The 18,679-nt window shown below is 33.3% G+C and overlaps 7 protein-coding genes across 10 annotated transcripts; 4 read left to right on the plus strand and 3 right to left on the minus strand.

Annotated features, from left to right (window-relative positions):
- Positions 1-1,743: 1,743 nt before the first annotated feature.
- On the minus strand, positions 1,744-2,293 carry LOC113790938 (mitochondrial import inner membrane translocase subunit Tim9-like). The gene has a single exon (XM_027340645.2). The coding sequence runs from the start codon at positions 2,192-2,194 to the stop codon at positions 1,943-1,945; it is 252 nt and encodes an 83-aa protein (XP_027196446.1). The 5' UTR covers positions 2,195-2,293; the 3' UTR covers positions 1,744-1,942.
- A 235-nt stretch (positions 2,294-2,528) lies between these two features.
- Positions 2,529-3,685, plus strand: LOC113790927 (trypsin I-P1-like). Its single transcript, XM_027340634.2, has 3 exons — positions 2,529-2,971; positions 3,033-3,216; positions 3,275-3,685. The coding sequence occupies exons 1-3, from the start codon at positions 2,594-2,596 to the stop codon at positions 3,595-3,597; spliced, it is 885 nt and encodes a 294-aa protein (XP_027196435.1). The 5' UTR covers positions 2,529-2,593; the 3' UTR covers positions 3,598-3,685.
- A 44-nt stretch (positions 3,686-3,729) lies between these two features.
- On the plus strand, positions 3,730-5,281 carry Sou (required for meiotic nuclear division 5 protein souji). The gene is made up of 3 exons (XM_027340623.2): positions 3,730-3,948; positions 4,010-4,357; positions 4,417-5,281. The coding sequence occupies exons 1-3, from the start codon at positions 3,804-3,806 to the stop codon at positions 5,109-5,111; spliced, it is 1,188 nt and encodes a 395-aa protein (XP_027196424.1). The 5' UTR covers positions 3,730-3,803; the 3' UTR covers positions 5,112-5,281.
- A 42-nt stretch (positions 5,282-5,323) lies between these two features.
- Positions 5,324-7,888, plus strand: LOC113790904 (putative D-lactate dehydrogenase, mitochondrial). Its single transcript, XM_027340613.2, has 5 exons — positions 5,324-5,554; positions 5,614-5,729; positions 5,794-6,343; positions 6,405-6,964; positions 7,023-7,888. The coding sequence occupies exons 1-5, from the start codon at positions 5,324-5,326 to the stop codon at positions 7,195-7,197; spliced, it is 1,632 nt and encodes a 543-aa protein (XP_027196414.2). The 3' UTR covers positions 7,198-7,888.
- Positions 7,219-12,505, minus strand: LOC113790895 (uncharacterized). Of its 4 annotated transcripts, XM_075824703.1 has the most exons (9): positions 12,120-12,505; positions 11,942-11,987; positions 10,804-11,348; positions 10,643-10,734; positions 10,428-10,558; positions 9,697-10,346; positions 7,946-9,632; positions 7,632-7,866; positions 7,219-7,522 (listed from the first exon to the last, which is right to left on the minus strand). In XM_075824703.1, exons 3-7 carry the CDS (start codon positions 11,179-11,181, stop codon positions 8,292-8,294), a joined length of 2,592 nt encoding a protein of 863 aa, XP_075680818.1. In that variant the 5' UTR covers positions 11,182-11,348; positions 11,942-11,987; positions 12,120-12,505; the 3' UTR covers positions 7,219-7,522; positions 7,632-7,866; positions 7,946-8,291. The 4 variants fall into 4 exon arrangements, with proteins under 4 accessions (XP_075680818.1, XP_075680820.1, XP_027196403.2 ...); XM_075824705.1 differs by having other exon boundaries at positions 7,219-7,863; XM_027340602.2 differs by having other exon boundaries at positions 7,219-7,866.
- Positions 12,506-12,826: 321 nt separating this feature from the next.
- Positions 12,827-15,723, plus strand: LOC113789439 (scoloptoxin SSD14-like). Its single transcript, XM_027338978.2, has one exon. It carries the CDS (start codon positions 13,150-13,152, stop codon positions 15,487-15,489), a length of 2,340 nt encoding a protein of 779 aa, XP_027194779.2. The 5' UTR covers positions 12,827-13,149; the 3' UTR covers positions 15,490-15,723.
- Mps1 (dual specificity protein kinase monopolar spindle 1) lies at positions 15,537-18,668 on the minus strand. Its single transcript, XM_027338958.2, has 3 exons — positions 15,982-18,668; positions 15,702-15,917; positions 15,537-15,647 (listed from the first exon to the last, which is right to left on the minus strand). The coding sequence occupies exons 1-3, from the start codon at positions 18,511-18,513 to the stop codon at positions 15,621-15,623; spliced, it is 2,775 nt and encodes a 924-aa protein (XP_027194759.2). The 5' UTR covers positions 18,514-18,668; the 3' UTR covers positions 15,537-15,620.
- Between the last annotated feature and the right edge of the window lie 11 nt (positions 18,669-18,679).

Here is an 18,679-nt window from a genome sequence, read left to right on the forward strand (position 1 = left end):
AACAACTCAATTTAACAAGATTTTCTTATAGCGATTTCAATTGTGATTCTCATTCATGCACACATTATAAACAAAAGAAAAGGAAAACGATAACGATAAAAATCGGTGATATATCGTCTTTTCAGAAATGATGTTATCAATTTATAAATCGGAAGTTTGTTTCAATGTTGATAAATTCGACCAAAATCAATCAATTAAAATTGATTATCATTTATTCAATTGATAATCAATGACATTCATTATTAATTAATATTTGCAAATAGCAAAACAAACACAGACATGTATATTTGTTGTTGACATACATGATGAATGTGATGTTCGACATGAGTGTTTTTTTTCATTTAAATTTTATTCTCGAACAACAACAACAAAAATACACAAAACACAATAATAAACGATAGGATTTCTTTCGTTATTTTTTCCAATTATAATGACAATAAACACAAAACTGAGAATAATTGAAATTGGTGATGGACGAATGAGGAAATTCGAATATTAATAAGAATGTGACGTGATATTAAGCAATTGATGGAATGTACAATTGTGACCGCGAACAGATTGTATTTATCATAACCAAAATGGATTCAAAAGATAATTCATCATCATCATCATCATCATTCATTTCATCGGATATGATGATCTTTTTCATCTAATATGATGTTATACAATAAACACAACCGAAGTGAACACAATCACCATCAATGAGAGACTGAATCACAAAATTGAATGGAAAACTAATGTCATAAGTTTTTGCCGTTTAGATTTTTTAAACACAATTGTAACGAATTGTAAAAAAAAATGAACGCGCGAGAGCGAGACTAGGCCGCGCGGGCAAATGAAATACTCGTTCGAAATCATCAACAATTGAGAATGCCACCATGCAAACACGCCAATATACAAAACACACTGAACACAGTTCATTCACGTCAGTCAAGGTGACGACGAGACTGAATGCAAAAGATAGAATAGCTTGGTTTTTTTATATATTAGATAAAAATGGCAGACATGTGGATGGTCAGAGTGAATGAGAGAGAAAGAAGGATAAAAAGAAAAAAAGCGAAGCCAGCGGTTGTTGTTTTGGTTGGTTTGTTATGTTCAAGTTCCAACGGCCAAAATGTTTGGCTTTGGGATCCTGATTATTATTTCTCGTATACACACATTTTTCTCATATTCAATACTTTTTTCCACAACCGTACAAATATATGTAAATAAAGTACGTATATTTTACCCGTTCGTTATTCGTTATATTAATGATTCCATTTAATTTTTGTTCTTTCAAAAACCCGTTGTTCACACATTGCATAGAATCGGACACACACACGCGTAGAATCCATTAAATAATCATCATTGATGGTCATTTGTCGTCAGTCATTGAATTTTTTTTTCAAACAAAACGAAAGAATTCAATAAAATGAACTTCATTAACCCTCCCGTGATGTGATGACTTTTTTCATTGGTATTTCAGACTATAGCAAAACAGCAACTACATTCGATGACGAACCAGTTCTTTGGTTTTTAACAAATAAAACTACTTACCTACCGATCATACAAACATATAAAACAATTAACCATTGCACTTTAAGGTGTGCAACATCAAGTTATGTAAGATCGTATGCATAGAATTTTGAATTTTTTTATATTTATCACTTTAATACTGCCATCTATATACAGACAAATGAAAAATAATTTAAAACGTTTTTGTTTTTGCAATTAACTATTTATTAATTTTAATTATTAATTATAAATTTTTTTAAACAAAATTTTGTTCATAACGTAAATCGATTATGATTGGTTTAGGAAAAAAAGGATTATTACATTGACCTCATTCATTGTATAGCGAATGTATTATTTTGTATATAAACAAACGAGACAAAACAATAATGATGATGATGATGGTACTATTTTTTGGAATCGATCCGAATAGCTATGATAGATTTGAAAACTATTTCGAAATTGATGCAGAAATGGTTTCATGTTGAGCAAATTGTATCTCTTGGAAACGTTGACTAATACGATTGTTTAATTTGACAAATTTATCAAAACAATTTTCAGCACATTTTTCTTCTCGTTTCGATACTTCACGAAAGGTAAAATCATGTATACAGTCCATGAAACACATTTCGGCCAATTTGTTATAATTAATAAAGAAATCTTTGAACGTTTTGATTTCAATATCGGATGCGTTTGTGGCCATTCTTGATCGATTTATCTGGAACAAATAATGTTGCTGTTATTGCTAAAGACCATGTGACTTTACGTTGCATAACCAAGTATCGATTGTATCGTTTTTAAATTGTATTAAAAATGCACGGATATCCACAGCCTTTGATGTTTTTCCTGATTATCGATTTCAAAATCCATGTCATGATTTAGCCTGGTTTTATTCGATCGATTATATTTAAAATTGAACCTATCTTTAATGAACAATCTTGTCATATCATTAATTTATCCATTCGAATAACCCTGAGCATTTATTTCCGGGATGTCGCATTCATAGATGGTCAATTATCATGTTGCTATAAATATGGTTCAGTAATGAAGCAGTTAATCACATCCCTTTCGATCCATGATCATTATCGGCTAATCGATCGAAATGCAATTTCTATTCATCTTTCTGTGGTTGGCACTTGGAACATTCGCCACAATCGATTGTCATGGCTTAGAATTGATTCAGCAAGCTCAATTTGATCCGAGTAAATTGAGAACTTGTAATTCGGATTTTGCTATCGATGTGAAACGAATTTATGGCGGAAAAGATGCAAAACCGATGGAATTCCCTCATCAGGCATCGTTGCAGATTCGTTACTTCAATTCACATGTTTGTGGTGCAACGTTGATCACTAATCGATGGGTTCTTTGTGCTGCCCATTGTTTCACCCGAAATGATTATCCATATTCATGGCAAATCAAATTAGGCGAACATAACCTTCGAAAGCAAGATTCAACAGAACGCTTGTCAAAAGTTGATAAGGTAAATTCCAATTATTTTGCTCTATTAATGTTCTATTCAACAATTTTTCAAACCAAAACAGATTATTATTCACGAAAATTATGATCGAAACAAACAACTATACGATATTGCATTATTGCGATTAGAAAAACCGATCGATTTTCAACAAGATCCACACTTGAAGACAATCTGTCTTGCCAAAAGAACAGATGTGCCTAAAAGTAATTATGAATGCGTTGCGACTGGATGGGGACGCGGTAATAAAGGTAAAAAATGGGCATGCTTTTTTGTGGACATTATTTTTTCCCTTTCATTCTTTTTCAGGTCGTGTCGTTACAGACATTTTGCAGAAATTACCACAACCAGTTCATAATTCCACTACTTGTCGTCAAATTTGGAAAGGTGTTGGTTGGCCAATCACTCAAAATCATATTTGCATTGGTGATTTAAGAGGTGGTAAAGGTGTTTGTAATGGTGATTCTGGTGGCCCAATTCAATGTCGACTCAAAAATGGTGAATGGGTACAATTTGGCATCGCTTCATGGACGATCAGTGATTGTGTGTCCAGAAATTATGCTGCCGTTTTCACTAGTGTATCTGGTTATCGTGATTGGATTGTCTCAACAATCAATAAGAATTCTCGGTAAATCAAGTATAATATTTAAATTGATTTTGTATTTAAAAAAAGTTCGAACCAAAAAATAAATTTCATTGTCCTATTGTCTATGAACGAAATGTTTTTGTTTTGTATTGATGTTTGTGTCAACTCATCATATGATCATCTTGCTCAGTTACAATAATAACTGAGTTGTTTTTTGCGTTTTTAGTTATTAAAGAAAAAAAACGAAACAAAATGGCTAATGCTATCGAAAACGTTGAAAAAGAAACGGAAAAAGTCTTACATAAATTCAAAAGTCTTAAAGATCATGGCGAAAAAAATCTTTCCGAATTAATACAACAGATTGAAAGCTATCAACGAGATTTGAGCATATTGACTTGTAAGTTTATTTTCTTAATGTTCGTTGCATAATTTTTTGTTTTGTTATGTTCTAATTTTAGCTCCTGATTGTCCATTGACTGATATTCAATGTCAATTGTTGCTTGATAATGTGATTAAAAAAACTCGCAATATTATAAGTCAATTCTCGACCGAACATCGAGATATACATTCTTCCGTATCACGGATTGGCAAGGCAATCGATAAAAATTTTATTTCTGACTATGTTTGCGTGGGCAATGAGTTTCTTTTCGAACAAGGCAAAAATAATGAAATTCTTAACAAAGTTATTGTCGAACATTTTTTGCGACAAGGACGATCGGATATTGCTGAAAAATTGATTCAGGAATCTAAGCTTGATATCGATACGAATGATAAAATTCCTTACATTAAAATGAACAAAATACTCGGTAAGTTTTTTTCATATTAAAACTATACTTTTAATCTTACAATAAACAATTTGTATTAGATGCATTGAAAAATCACAATTTACAACCAGCTTTGAAATGGGCTCAAACCCATCGTGACCAACTGCTAAAAAGCAATAGCGATTTTGAATTCAAGCTTCATCGGTTGCAATTCATTGAATTATTGCGAGGTGGAATCGAAAACCAATGGAAATTGATCACTTATTCACGCACACATTTTACACCGTTCGCTCAGAGATACCAGGCAGAGATAAAAGCTCTGATGGGTTCATTAATGTTTCTGCGATCGGGCATTGAAAAATCTCCATATCAATATCTGTTGGATTCAAACAATTGGGTTGAAATATGTCAAATGTTTACTAAAGAAGCATGCTCTCTCCTGGAAGTATCAGTTGATTCTCCATTATCTGTCACATTTAATGCTGGATGTATTGCATTACCCGCATTGATCAATATCAAACAGGCTATCCAACAAAGAAACGTGAATGATGTTTGGAGTTCTCGCGATGAATTGCCTATCGAAATCGATGTAACTCGTAAATGTCATTATCATTCAATATTTGCATGCCCCATACTTCGACAACAAAGTTGTGATTCAAATCCTCCGATGCGACTACAATGTGGTCATGTTATATCCCGTGATGCATTGAACAAGCTATCCAATGGATCTAAGCTTAAATGCCCATATTGTCCAGCCGAACAAAATCCGGCTGATGCTCGTCTCATTTATTTCTAGTTCAATTTAAATATATGCACACAAATCGATGTAACTGCTTCATTGATGTAAATACTAAATTCTAATTCTAATCACTGAAAATGATGATCATCTTTTCATTTGATGATTTCGTTGAACATTTTGATTTATTCATTTCGAAATATTAATAAATTACATATTTAAAAACATAACTTGAAAACACGAATTTTATACGAATTCCAAGGTTGCATTCAATGTCGCCTGATGGCGGTGGTATAAATCAAAACAAATTCCCGTTATGTTATCCGTTATTGATCAAGTTAATTGATTTGTTCTACAACCAAAAAAAGATAATGTTACGTTATTTAATCAATTTAGTACGCTCTAAATCATTCCATTATCTACAAAATGATATTAAACTTTGCCGTATTGATAATAATTTAAGGTGTACGTCTAGATATTTTCGTACAACAGCGATTCACAATGTATTTATTGATTTTTAAAAGAATTTATTTTAAATGAATTTTTCTTGATTGAATCATAGGATTTGAAAGAAAATGCTTTTCTTTATGAACAACTGTGTGATATTGTCAGTGTGGATAATGTGAGCAAAGCTGAAGCGGTACGGGAACAATATGGTCGCGATGAAAGTCATTTCAGGTATTATATGAATTGTCAATCAAATAAATCAAAACCTTTTAATAAATATATAAATTCTCAACAGTCCTGTTCTGGCTGATTTTGTCGTATGGCCGTTGAATACCGATCATGTAAGCCGTATATCTCGATTATGTTACGATTCGAATGTAGCAATCACATTGTTCGGAACTGGTACTGGTTTAGAAGGTGGCGTGAACGCTCTCAAAGGAGGTGTTTGTTTGGCAACTAATAAAATGAATCAAATAATCGAAGTAAATGTCGAAGATTTTGATTGTACTGTTGAAGCTGGTGTTACATGGCGAGAATTGAATCAATATCTGTCTGATACCGGGCTTTTTTTCCCTATAGACCCTGGGGCATCAGCCAGTTTAGGTGGAATGTCAGCCACCAATGCATCTGGTACTAATGCTGTTCGCTATGGCACAATGAAAGAAAATGTCCTTAATATGGAAGTCGTATTGCCCACCGGTGAAGTAATAAAAACGGCTGGCATAAATTCTCGTTGCCGAAAATCAGCTGCAGGTTTAAATTTGACCGAATTATTCGTCGGGAGTGAAGGCATTCTTGGTACGGTAACTCAACTGACTTTACGTCTTTATCCGATACCTGAATCGGTTTGTTAAAAATCATATTTAAATTTTATTTAGGAGGATTTATTGTTATTTTTCTGTTCAGACTTGTTTATGCGTTTGTCCATTTGAAGATAATGCCTCTGCAATCCACACCGTAGTTTTATTACTACAGAATGGAATACCCTTATCACGAATCGAATACGTGGATAGTCAATCAATTCATGCTTCAAATCAATACAGTAAAGGTGACTTATTGGTGAAGCCATCTTTGTTTATGGAAATCGCTGGCAATCAGACCGTTGTCGAGTCAATAGCTGAATTGGTTAAAGAAATTGTTTTAGATAATGGCGCTCTTGATTTTAAACATTCAAGCATAATGGAAGAGCGATCGCGTCTATGGAAAGCACGACATGATCTTTACTATGCATGTCGCAATTTTGATACCCGACCAAACACCCGAGCATTGATCACCGATGTTTGCGTACCAATATCCAAATTACCGGAAATTATCCTAATAATGCGAAACTATCTAGATAAATATAATATTAAAGGTTCGTCGTTTGGTCATGTAGGTGATGGAAATTTTCATTCCGTCATTACTTATGATCCGAATGATAGTGTTGAAACTGGCAATGTTTTGATGATCAGCGAAATGATTGCCGAGTAAGTCGAATTTATTCTAACATATCATGGATGTTTAAATAAAAAACTTTTTCTATAGAGAAGCGATACGATTGGGAGGTACCTGTACCGGTGAACACGGGATCGGTCGTGGTAAAATCAAATTCCTACAGAAAGAACACGATGCTTTTTCTTTAGAAGTTATGAAAAAAATTAAACAAACTATGGATCCAAAGAACTTATTCAACCCAGGCAAAGTTTTAATCATTCCATAACCTTATGAAGATGGACATTGGTTTACAATTGCTTTAAAATTTTAATTATTTTATTCTCAAAATTCTCCCAGAAAAATTCTGTCTTGCTTGTTTTTCATTTATTTGATCGTTTCTTACTGCTATTGTTTTTTGTGTGAATGTTGAATTTAATTTTGTATTACAAATTTTTGTGTTATTACAAACTTGTTTTAATTTTGGCAATAAACACAAGAAAAAAATTGACTGATTGTGTTGTGTTGGGTGTGTGGGTGTATGCATATGTATGTATGTTCGGTTATCACAATTGACAACAGGTTACGAAAGATTATCCAGTCAGCCATTGATTCTACAATTAGAAAAACGAAAAAAAGGAGTCGTAGTGTGATATTAGTGAAACTACTCCTCTTCTAACCAGAATTTGAAATAAGATTTCATCGAAAAAAACGAAAGCAAACCTCGGTTTATATGCATGCTCAGGTAATTTTCCGTGATAAGTAAATAATCATTAGCTATCGATATTGACCGAGTTGAAAATTATTTAACAAAAATTATGAACAACGATGACAAAGGCACACGTTTATAATCAATCTGGATTTTGGGTTTTGGGCGTGTTTGTTGAACTGGATATTTTAAGTAGAAACAAAAACCGTGTCTGTTGAATTTTTTTCTTTCTTCAAATTTCGACCACTTCTGGACCAAAAAAAAACAATAAGATCTGTCAACCAACAAAGGATGATAATAAAATACTAAAGAAAACGAAGATAAATACCTTGGTAAAGTAGCAGTAGATGCTGGGCATATGTGCCTATTTAGCATGAATGTGACTAGGGTGTGTTTATGTGTGTATATTGAACAAAGACAGAACGCTACAGAGAAAATGAGAAAAAAGATGGATACGGGATAATCATATAAAATGGAACGGAAACAGAACATAATAATAAAATGAAACAAAACAAAAAGGAGATAAACGAAACGAAAACGGTAGAGAGAATTTAACAATGACAAATGGTATGATGGTGGTGATCCAAGTGGTTGTCATTTCCTGATTGGGCTTGGAATGTTCAAATTCCGGTTTCGAGGTGAGATCGTCGTTCGTATTTTTCTCAAATGCTAAGTTATGTTGATGTCTTGTATGGTGAAGATGATGATGATGATGGAGGCGATGTTAAAATGCTACCATTCGAGACACCATTTCCAGGTACTGTTTGTGATTGAGCATCTAAAGAGGTTGTATTGTTACTATTGGCCAATGCATAAATCTGAACACCATTGATCGTTTTCGTAACAAAGGTTTGGAGATGCGGTTGCAACGACGAAGAAGTAGATGATGAATGTACCAAATGATTAGTTTTTATTGCACTCGACGGATATTGATGATGGCCATTACCCGTTCGATTGTGATTATTGGAATATATATCCGATGATGTTTTATGGTTGTTTGAAGGTGGATAATGATGACCACTACTGTATGATGATGATGATGATTTCGCCATATCTGCTATAGCCATAGTATCATGATAATTATGACCACGATTATGACCATGGCCATTCAATACTTTGTTCGATGGAATTCGTGAATTCGAATTCCATGAATGATGGCTATTATTGTGGTATATTTTTTTATTATGATGACTAGCATTACTACTATTGTTGTTGTATGAAGAACTAGAATGACTGTTATGGTTGTACGAAGACGAATTTTGATTTGTATGGCGACTACTGTGAACAGCCATCTTATCTTTGGTTACTAGCGATTGATTATACTGAACATTGTTAGTAGTCGAATATGATGATGATCGATTCGATGAAGAAGTTGATTGGGATACAGGCGGTGATGATCGTTTATTCGCGTAATGACCATGATATTGGGATCTTGATCCTGTTGCAGACGTTATTAGCGGTTGATTTGATTTTTGACCATTCACTGAAGTTGTTGTATGTGGTTGCACAACGGCGAAATTTCCGGCCACAGGTAACTTTTGTGGGGAAGGTTGACCATTAGGCACATTTGCTGCATTATTTTGATGATGACCATGAGCTGAAGTGGTGGAGGTTGTTGTCGATGATGACCACATGGGATGTAGTTCAACACCACCCATACCTGCCATATGCATGTAATGAGCACCTGGTTGCGGTGGTTGCATGTAATGATGAGCATTAGGCATATGACTGGCATAATGAGTGCTCATGGGATGAGGGACCATAGCGGCATTTGTCGAATCCATCGAAGATGATACCAATGTCATATCGACCAATCCATCCATTTTCATAGAAGGATTTGTTGATGAGGGATATGTTGCGTATGTTTGCTGATGATGCGATGGATGACCACCGGCCATAATCATCATACCAGCATTATTATTCGGAGAGTTGGAATTGACCACCATTGAATCCGATAGCGAATTAGAATATGCCAAGTATTGCTGCTGTTGTGATTGACTATTGCCCACGTTCATCTGTTTTCCGAAATCAATGAATGAATATAAGAAAACATCAATTTTATCATAAACCGCAACAAACCTGAGATGATGATGATATTGGCACTGAATTTCCGGCTGGATGTCCACCAGTGGCAGTAACGCCATTCATTTGCTGATAACCATTATTTCCAGTATTGGATGTCGTACTAGTTGTGGCAGTGACATTAGATGGATATGGCGTTGTTTGCGATGGTGGTGTGGGAAAGACAGGCGATACGTTCATGACAGCATTTGGGTTAGTTCCTGATCCTGTTAACATATGTGTTGAATGCTGTGATCCACCATAGATCGCAATGGAAGATGAATTGGCCGATGGATTGGCTGAATAGATAAAATGTGTGGGCGCTGTTGGACACGCTGGTGGATATGGAGTGACTGGAGAATAGGTTTGAGTTGAAGCTGTCGGTGGGGGTTGTTGAGCTGCAATATATTGGGAAGCCGCAGCAGAAACTGGCGATGTCAAAAGAGGAGCACAGGCATTTCCGGATGGAGGTGGTCCAGGAATGAAATGTCCATTCATCGCGGCCAGTGGCATGGCAAAGGGTAATCCTTCGATCAATGGATAGGGATAATTTTCACTATAGTATGGATGATGATTGTAGCCTGCTGAGGCTGAAGCCGTAACAGGATTGGCAAATGTAGAAATCTGTGGATAGAACAACATTCCAGTAGTCGGCATCATTCTCGATTCTTTAAATAATAATAATAATAATAATAAAATAAGAATTGCCAATGGAAAATCACACAATAGTTAAAACATTTATTACATACCCAATGGAAAATCTTGCTTCTTAATCACAGCTGCCGAAACGTTGAGTTTACGATTTTTAATGATCATATTTTCAGCTTCTTTGATCACTTTCTGTGCATCATCAGCACGTTCGAATGTAACAAAACCATAACTGTTTATGAATGAAAATGTGTGTGTGCGAACAAAAAAAAACCGATGAGATGTCATCATCGAGGCCATAAAATGTGTCACATACCCTTTGGAGATGCCAGCACGATCATTAATTATTTTGACCAACTTAATATGACCATATTGCGCAAACAAATGCCGTAAATCATTTTCAGTCGCCTTTTCATTTGTAAAAAAATAAAATTACAAATAATCATGACCAGAAATATTTTAATATAAAATGCTTACATCATCAGGTATACCACCGACGAATACACGATTTGGAATTGGTGTACCAGACTTGGGCACATTATTGGTATTGTTATGATGATGATTGTTTTGGTTAGCTGTTACATTACTTGTTGTTTTTGAGCTTGTTTGAGCTGATGATGATGATGATGATAATGTCGATGAAGATTGCGATTCAGATTTGGTGGTCGTTTCATGATCATTAGGACATTGTGATGATGATATTGTTGAATCACTTATATGATCATTTAGATTCAATTTATTATCAATATTTGTTGCTAATGATTCAATGGCGATTTTAGTTTTTGAATGTTCATTCGAACCAATTGAAACTTCAGATGCTGGTTCGCATCCACCATCATCAACAGTGGATGCCATTTTAATTGCAATTTTGTTTTTTAATGAAGAACAAAATTAAATGCAGTTAGGAAAACAAATTTTCTTTATTTTTGACTACCAATATTCTCATTCAATTTTCCACCATTCAAATAATACTACGGACATCATTGTTGAAAAAGAATTGATAAGAAGAAAGGTTGAAAAATCTAAATCATGAATCAAGTCGAAAAAAGACAGAGGTTATAAATTGATGTTAAGAATCGAAGGATTTCATTTTTTCATTCAAAAACAAAAATTAAGTTTTTTTTGCTATCCAAACAGAATGATCAGATCACTTTGGATATAGAAATGCCAATGTTTTTTATTTCACTTTTCGCATATTTTTATTTATTGGTTATAATTTTCCGGTGAACCCATGCTATCACATATACCATATCAGTGCCTATGGTATGCCCGAATCCTAAAGATTAAGAGTTCAGATATTTTTTAAAAAAATATATCTGTATTGTATGTGTGTGTGTGTGTGTGTACATGTATATATTTTGAACTACAAATGAAACGAGAGAATCACAATCATTTTTAATGGAGTTCGCTAGCTACTATATATAAGCTGAAGCCAAGATTTTGCTCGCCTCGAACTATGACGACGTCTCAAAATGTAAACAGGATTGACATAACAATATCATCAAAAAAAAAAAAAATTCAATTGGAAAAATAACGGGCCTAAGTCACCGTTTAAAAAAATAAAATAAAACAACAATGGTTCTCCAGAACATTGATTGAATAACAAATGACTTACCAGTAATAATAAATCAAAAATCCCAAATTCATGAAACAGGTGCCAACTATTAATAATAAATAATAATGAATAAAAAAAAGAAAACAAGAATTTTGATTACGATAAAATTGATTATTTAAAAAATAGAATTAAGAAAGAAATGAAGATTAAGTTGGTGGGGAAAAAAATAAACACATACAAATAAATGGCAGCTATAGGATTCTTTCGTTTTTTGTTGTTGTTTTTGTTTTTTTGAAACAAAAATGATTGGACGGATAAAATGAAATTTTCACAATAAATCTATTACAAACAAATGAAAAATGCTAAATTAATTGATTTAAATTTCTAAAATGATTATTATTTTGTAAATAATTGTCCAATAGACAGATGAATCGAACGATAATTCGAACTTTGATCCATGCATCAAACAGAAACATCAACACACACACGCACAAAAATAAACATGCGACTCAATAACACAACCAAAAAAAGAGGAAAACAGGGTAGCTTGGACGAACGAATCGGTTGGACAGACAGATTGGGATAAATTGAATATGAAACCCGCAGGTTAGGCCATCGGTTTGTTATTGTGTGTGTATTTGTGTGACTGATGTCATTTATATATATAGGAGGGGTGGTAATGTACAATTGTATTTGTCTCTTCTCATCCAAAACGCGTATATTCTGTTGGGCGCGTGCTGCTTCTTTTTTTGGATCATTTAAAGCTAAATAATTATTTTCAATGTGATAAGAATTCTGATCAATAGATGGCTCTCTCTTTATTATTTTCAAAATTCATGTTTTTTTTATCGTTTCCAGATTATGAATTTTTTTTTCTATTTGTCACTTTGGAAATGATAGTAAAAATGTTATCATATTGCATAGTGATTCGCAACCATTGAAAACTACGCAACAGTAATGGAAATCATCTTTATTTGATTTGAATTGTTTAATCTGCGATAAACATGCATGCGATAAAAATCGATCAACAATCATCAATTTTGATTATTTTAGATAAAACTTGTTGCTTATGATGATTTGGCCCATGTGTTTTTGTGTATTAATGTATTGCATGTTTGCCTACACAATCACATCATCATACCCTACTGATATCATTTAGCTTAAACTATTGGACAAAATAATTTGTTTGTTTTGTTGAGCAAAAACGAAACATTTTTCAAAATTTGCTTTATATTAAAACAAAAACAAAAAAACAAACAAATCAGAGAATGAGCGAAACAAAACCTTTGCTTCAAGATGATGATAACGAAAATAACGATCAACAAGAATTAAAAGATCTGCGACCAACAACCTCATTGATGGTCAATAAAAATAATAATAAGATTCGTCACCGAAATACTTTTGCTGAAAAACAATCGGAAAAAATGAGTAAAGCAATTGAACCATCACCATCATCATCATCGTCGTCATCAACTGGAACACCTCAATCATCATCTTCATTAATGACTAACAATCCAAATAGTGCCAGTTCAAGTACTCGTTATGGTACACTTCAATCAAATCGTGCATCAACATCATCATATGGTTTCAAACGTACCATGTTGATTGATACCAGATATCCACGTACATATTTTACTCGTAAACAATTTTTCATTGCAGCCATTTCGATGTTATTATTTATCGCTGCTGTTACGGTAACATTGATATTCGGTCTACCACGATTGAAAGCTAAGCGGGATGAATATTTTGCTGCTCGGTTCTATGAATCACCCTTACCCGAAGTTTTGAATTCAAAATTTGCTGTCCTTGTTAGCGATAATGAATATCCAAGCTGCGCTGATGCCGGCCGTGAAATGTTAATGAATAGGAATGGTTCAGCAATGGATGCTGCATTAGCATCATTATTCTGTGTGACTATGGCATCACCGCATTTAGTTGGATTTGATTCCGGTTTTCGCGGCCTTGTTTATTCGAATCAAAAAACTTATACTTTCGATGTGATGGAACGAAGCTTCCCATTGAAACAATTAAATTCGACAAAAAAACCTAGTCTATCATATCCAGTTCTACCGATTGCAGCCCAATTACTTTGGAAAAATTTTGGAAAAGTTTCCTGGCCTACAATATTAATGCCATCTTTATGGTTGGCCGAAAATGGTTCACCAGTTAGTGAACACTTGGCAAGAGAAATTCGTGCCAATGATAAAAGACTTTTAAATGAATTTAAAATAATTCGCGATCGTTTTGTTCGATCGATAAATTCAACTGAACGTTTATTGAATGACGGTGAAATGTATAAAAATCCTTCATTAGCTTCGATATTACGATCAATTTCAGCCAATGGATCTATGGCATTATTTCAGGAAAGTTACGTCGATGAAATCAACCAAGAACTAAATGAAACAATTTCGATTCAAGAATTTCGTTCATTTCTTACCAACACTGAATTGATTACTATCGATGAACCATTTGTATTTTCAATGTTTAATTCAAAATTGAATATTCTGACTGGAAGCTTGAAAAATTCAAACGAAGCAATTACATTGGCATTTATGATGAAAATCCTAGAAAAACTTACTTATAATGAAATCGATTCCGGTTCGAATTGTCATGTTCTCAATGACGATGATGATAATCGGGCTAGATCTTTGAAAGAAGGTGCATTAGAATTTCAATATCTACTTGATACGATTCAATTCGGAGCAGCAGCATTAGCTAAACTTCGCGCGAAACAATCGAATGAATCGTATCTATTGAATCAAATCTATATTGATCAAATTGCCAAACAAATAGCTGAAAGTACTGCGAAAAAAATGAATCAACGAGATATGGAATATTTTGACATCAAAAAATCATTGATATATGAGGAATTAATTCCGAATGAAAAACTGAAAGGACATAACGTGCAAATCACCGTTTATGATGGACGTACAGGCGATGTAGTTACGTTGACCACATCTAAACGGCGATCAATGTTTGAAGGTAAACATAAATTCATTTCCAAACGTACAGGAATGGTGCACGATATTTTCAACGATAATGATGAAACATTTCAAATCCATTCGCAAGTATCATGGCCAATATTGATTAAAGATGTCCAACAGGAAATCATTCATCTAATCATTGGCAGCGTTGGTGGCCGTGGACCATTACAATCATTATCAGCTGCTGTTCAAGTAATGAACAAAATTTTTCTCAATTGTCAAACATTAAAAAGTTCATTAGATGAATCAAGAATTTTCTATCAACCTCCGGATACATTTTTCTATGAATCAAATTTTCCACGTGCTTACATTGATCTATTAATTCGTATGTTTGATCGACAAAATCTATGGTCAACAGATGATAAACAACAAATCAACAGAAGTAGTCAACAATTGGATGATAATGATGATTACACAGATGCTTCAACGTTAACGACAAATCGATTATGGTTAGATACTGGTGTCTATGCTATGATGATGGCGACAACGAAGACATTGTTACAACACAACTATGGTGTTAGTGTTACCAAAAATGACGAAAGCAGTATTCAACATCAACAACAATCAAATAATTTACATTCAATGATTGATTATCGTACGGATGGTTATATTAGTGGGCAATGACTACTAGTGATATAAATCACGACTGTTAAAATACGTTGAACTTGAAATACATAGAAAGAATCGTTTATTATTAACTAAAAAAATGACATGCAAAATTTTAAAAATCAAAATAATCCAAATCCATTCCATGATCATTTTTTGGTGAAATTCGAAATAAACTGTTTGAGAAAAGTAAAATTAAGAAAATGATTAATCCATAAAATTAAATATACCTCTGTAAATGTTCGCAATGTATTCGGAGATAGTTTATTCATCTGATTTAATAATTCCGGGGGTATATTAGTGTTTGCTTGTTGACATTCCGATTGCTTAGATTTGGTTGATGATGAATCCAATAACATATCGGTCCGATTCTGTAATGTTAGATATGGATGCTTAAGTAATTCATTGGCTGTAGGTCGTTTTTTCGGATCTTTCTGTAAGCATTTCTGTATTTACCAAAAAAAAGAATGATTTTAAATAAAGAAAACAACCATATTTTTAATTACATACCTTGATAACATCGAGTAATAAATCATCATCAATCGGTTCATATTCAATATTATCATTAACGATTGCCATAGCTTTTTGAAACATATTTGAATCATAACGTGAGAATGGTGTACGGCCATATACAAGATTGTATAGAATGATGCCAAGACTCCATATATCTACTTTTTGATTATATTTTACTTTGTTTTGATGTTCAGAACGTCTCTGAATTGATTCCGGTGCCATATAATCAACTGTTCCAATAATAGAATCTTTATACACATTTGTCTGATTTGATTGAATTGTATTGGCAATACCAAAGTCGATTAGTTTCAAAGTACCCGAAACCAGAATGAAATTGACTGGTTTTAGATCTGAATGAACAATTTGGGCATCATGAATTTCTTTCACAGCTTCAAGCATTTCTTGCCAATATAATCGTATAACATGAGGTGAATGTTTCGATGATGATAATTGAAAATGTGATTTAAGTACCTGTGAAAGATCGGCATCTCCTTTTTCCATTACAATAAACAATTCTTTGTTTCCATTACGAAATTCATAATCATACATTCGTACAACACGCTGACATTTCCGTAAACGATTGAGAAGTCTAATTTCTCTACGAAATCCTTCAACCACTGTTTTATCAGCATTATTTAAATCAACTACTTTCAATGCCAATAACTTCATAGCATACGGTGCATAGACCTGATAAACAATAGATGATCCACCTTTACCAATCTGATTTAATAGTTGATAATTTTTATTATTGACAGAAATTTTCTCTATTTTGAGGTCATCTTTATTTGTTGAAGCATTTGTGTTGTTATTGATTGTACAAGCAGATTTCTTTTTGATTATCGTATCACTTTTCTTTTTACTAGTCATTAAATGTTTTGGACCAATTTTCTCGACCATTTTCTGCACTTTACTGAAATCAGGTGATGATACTGCTTTCGATAATGAAGATGAAGGTGAAAAAGTTAAATCTTTCGCCTTATTGTCATTTGCGGTCGAATTTTTAGATTCGTCAATTTCAATATCATTCAAAGAATCTGGCAATGATTTGGATTTGCTAGCTGTTGCATCATTGGTTGTTTGTACAGAATCAAACTTTGAATCAAGATTCAATGCAACTAATGGAGGACGATTATTTTTTAATGTTTCAGGTGCTCGAAAGGGAATTTTTTTGCTAGAAGATTCTTTCTTTTTTGAAGTCGATATTTTCGTTTTCTTTTTGATTATCGTATCACTTTTATTTTTACTAGTCATTAAATGTTTTGAACCAAATTTTTCGACTATTTTCTGCACTTCACTAAAATTGGGTGATGATACTGCCTTCGGTAACGAAGATGAAGATGAAAAAGTTAAATCTTTTGCTTCATTGTTATTTGCTGTGGAATTTTTAGATTTGTTATTTTCAATATCATTCAAAGAATTTGGCAATGATTTGGATTTGCTAGGTTTTTCACCATTGGTTGTCTGTACAGAATCGAATTTTGAATCAAGATTCAATGCAACTAATGGAGAACGATTATTTTTTAATGTTTCATGTGCTCGATGGGGAATTTTTTTGCCAGAAGATTCTTTCTTTTTTGATGTCGAATTCCAACGAAATTGTCGAGAATTCGGATGTTTAAGAATTTCAAAATCAATGTTTTTAGCGAATTTGGGCTCCAAATCATCCGGTGCAATTTCAGCAACTGATTCATCAGCTGAAAATGTTCGTATCATTTTATTAATAGAATTATTATCTAGAGTTCGTTCTAAATTAAATGATTTGGATTGGATGTCGTTTTTGATATTGTCGTTTTCGTTGTTATCATTATCGTCATCAACTTCTAGATTATCACATTGATTAATATTGTCGTCGTCGTCGTCGGCTGAATTGTCAAATTTTATTTTGCCAAACAAACGAACAAGATCGACATTTTGTTTTAGTAATTCTTGTCGCCGTAATGCATCCGAGCGATGAAATTCGAAATTGGTCTTAGAATAGCTACTACTCGTATCATCACCATATAAACGATTGAGAATTAAATTTGAGTCAATATCCTTATTTTGATCAACAGAAACAACATTGATGACTGACGATTCATGATCAAAACTGTCATGATTAAATGTCTGTTTCATGTTCTCAATATTAGACATTGAATTTGTTTTATATTTATTGTCATTAACCGATGATGCAGGTTTTGGTAATGAACGTATACAATGATCGAAATTGCGTTTAGGTGTGGTCAACACTTTACCCGATATATTTAATTTATTCATAATATTACTCAATAATGGATCCGTTTCATAGCTTAACGAATAAGATGTTGTTGTTGTTGATTCGATTTTAACTCCAACTGAAGGATTTTTGTTATCAAACACAATTGGTTTCAAATCATGTTCGAGCGTAGTTGTGGATGATTCTTGTTTAATCATTTGTTTATTATCATCATTACCATCATCGTGTTTCATTTGTAAGCATCGTAATTGCACTTTAAATCCATTATTTGGACATCGACGATCATGATCATTGATATCGGGATGAATTTTAGCCATGACAAAAAAATCATTAGTGATTATAACATATAAATGAACGATGAAAGCCAATTAGTTTAAAACAAAAATGGATCCTAAAAACCATGGTAAACAAAAGAGTTCATCTGGAACATGTGATTGAATTTCAATCCAAAATAAAAAATCCGTTGAAAAACGCGGCAATACT

The sequence above is a fragment of the Dermatophagoides pteronyssinus genome, unplaced genomic scaffold, assembly GCF_027571235.1.
Source record: "Dermatophagoides pteronyssinus isolate colony J.1.1.1.1 unplaced genomic scaffold, Derpt_VIB-CSIC_2022.12 sq0002, whole genome shotgun sequence".
Lineage (NCBI taxonomy): Eukaryota > Metazoa > Arthropoda > Arachnida > Sarcoptiformes > Pyroglyphidae > Dermatophagoides > Dermatophagoides pteronyssinus.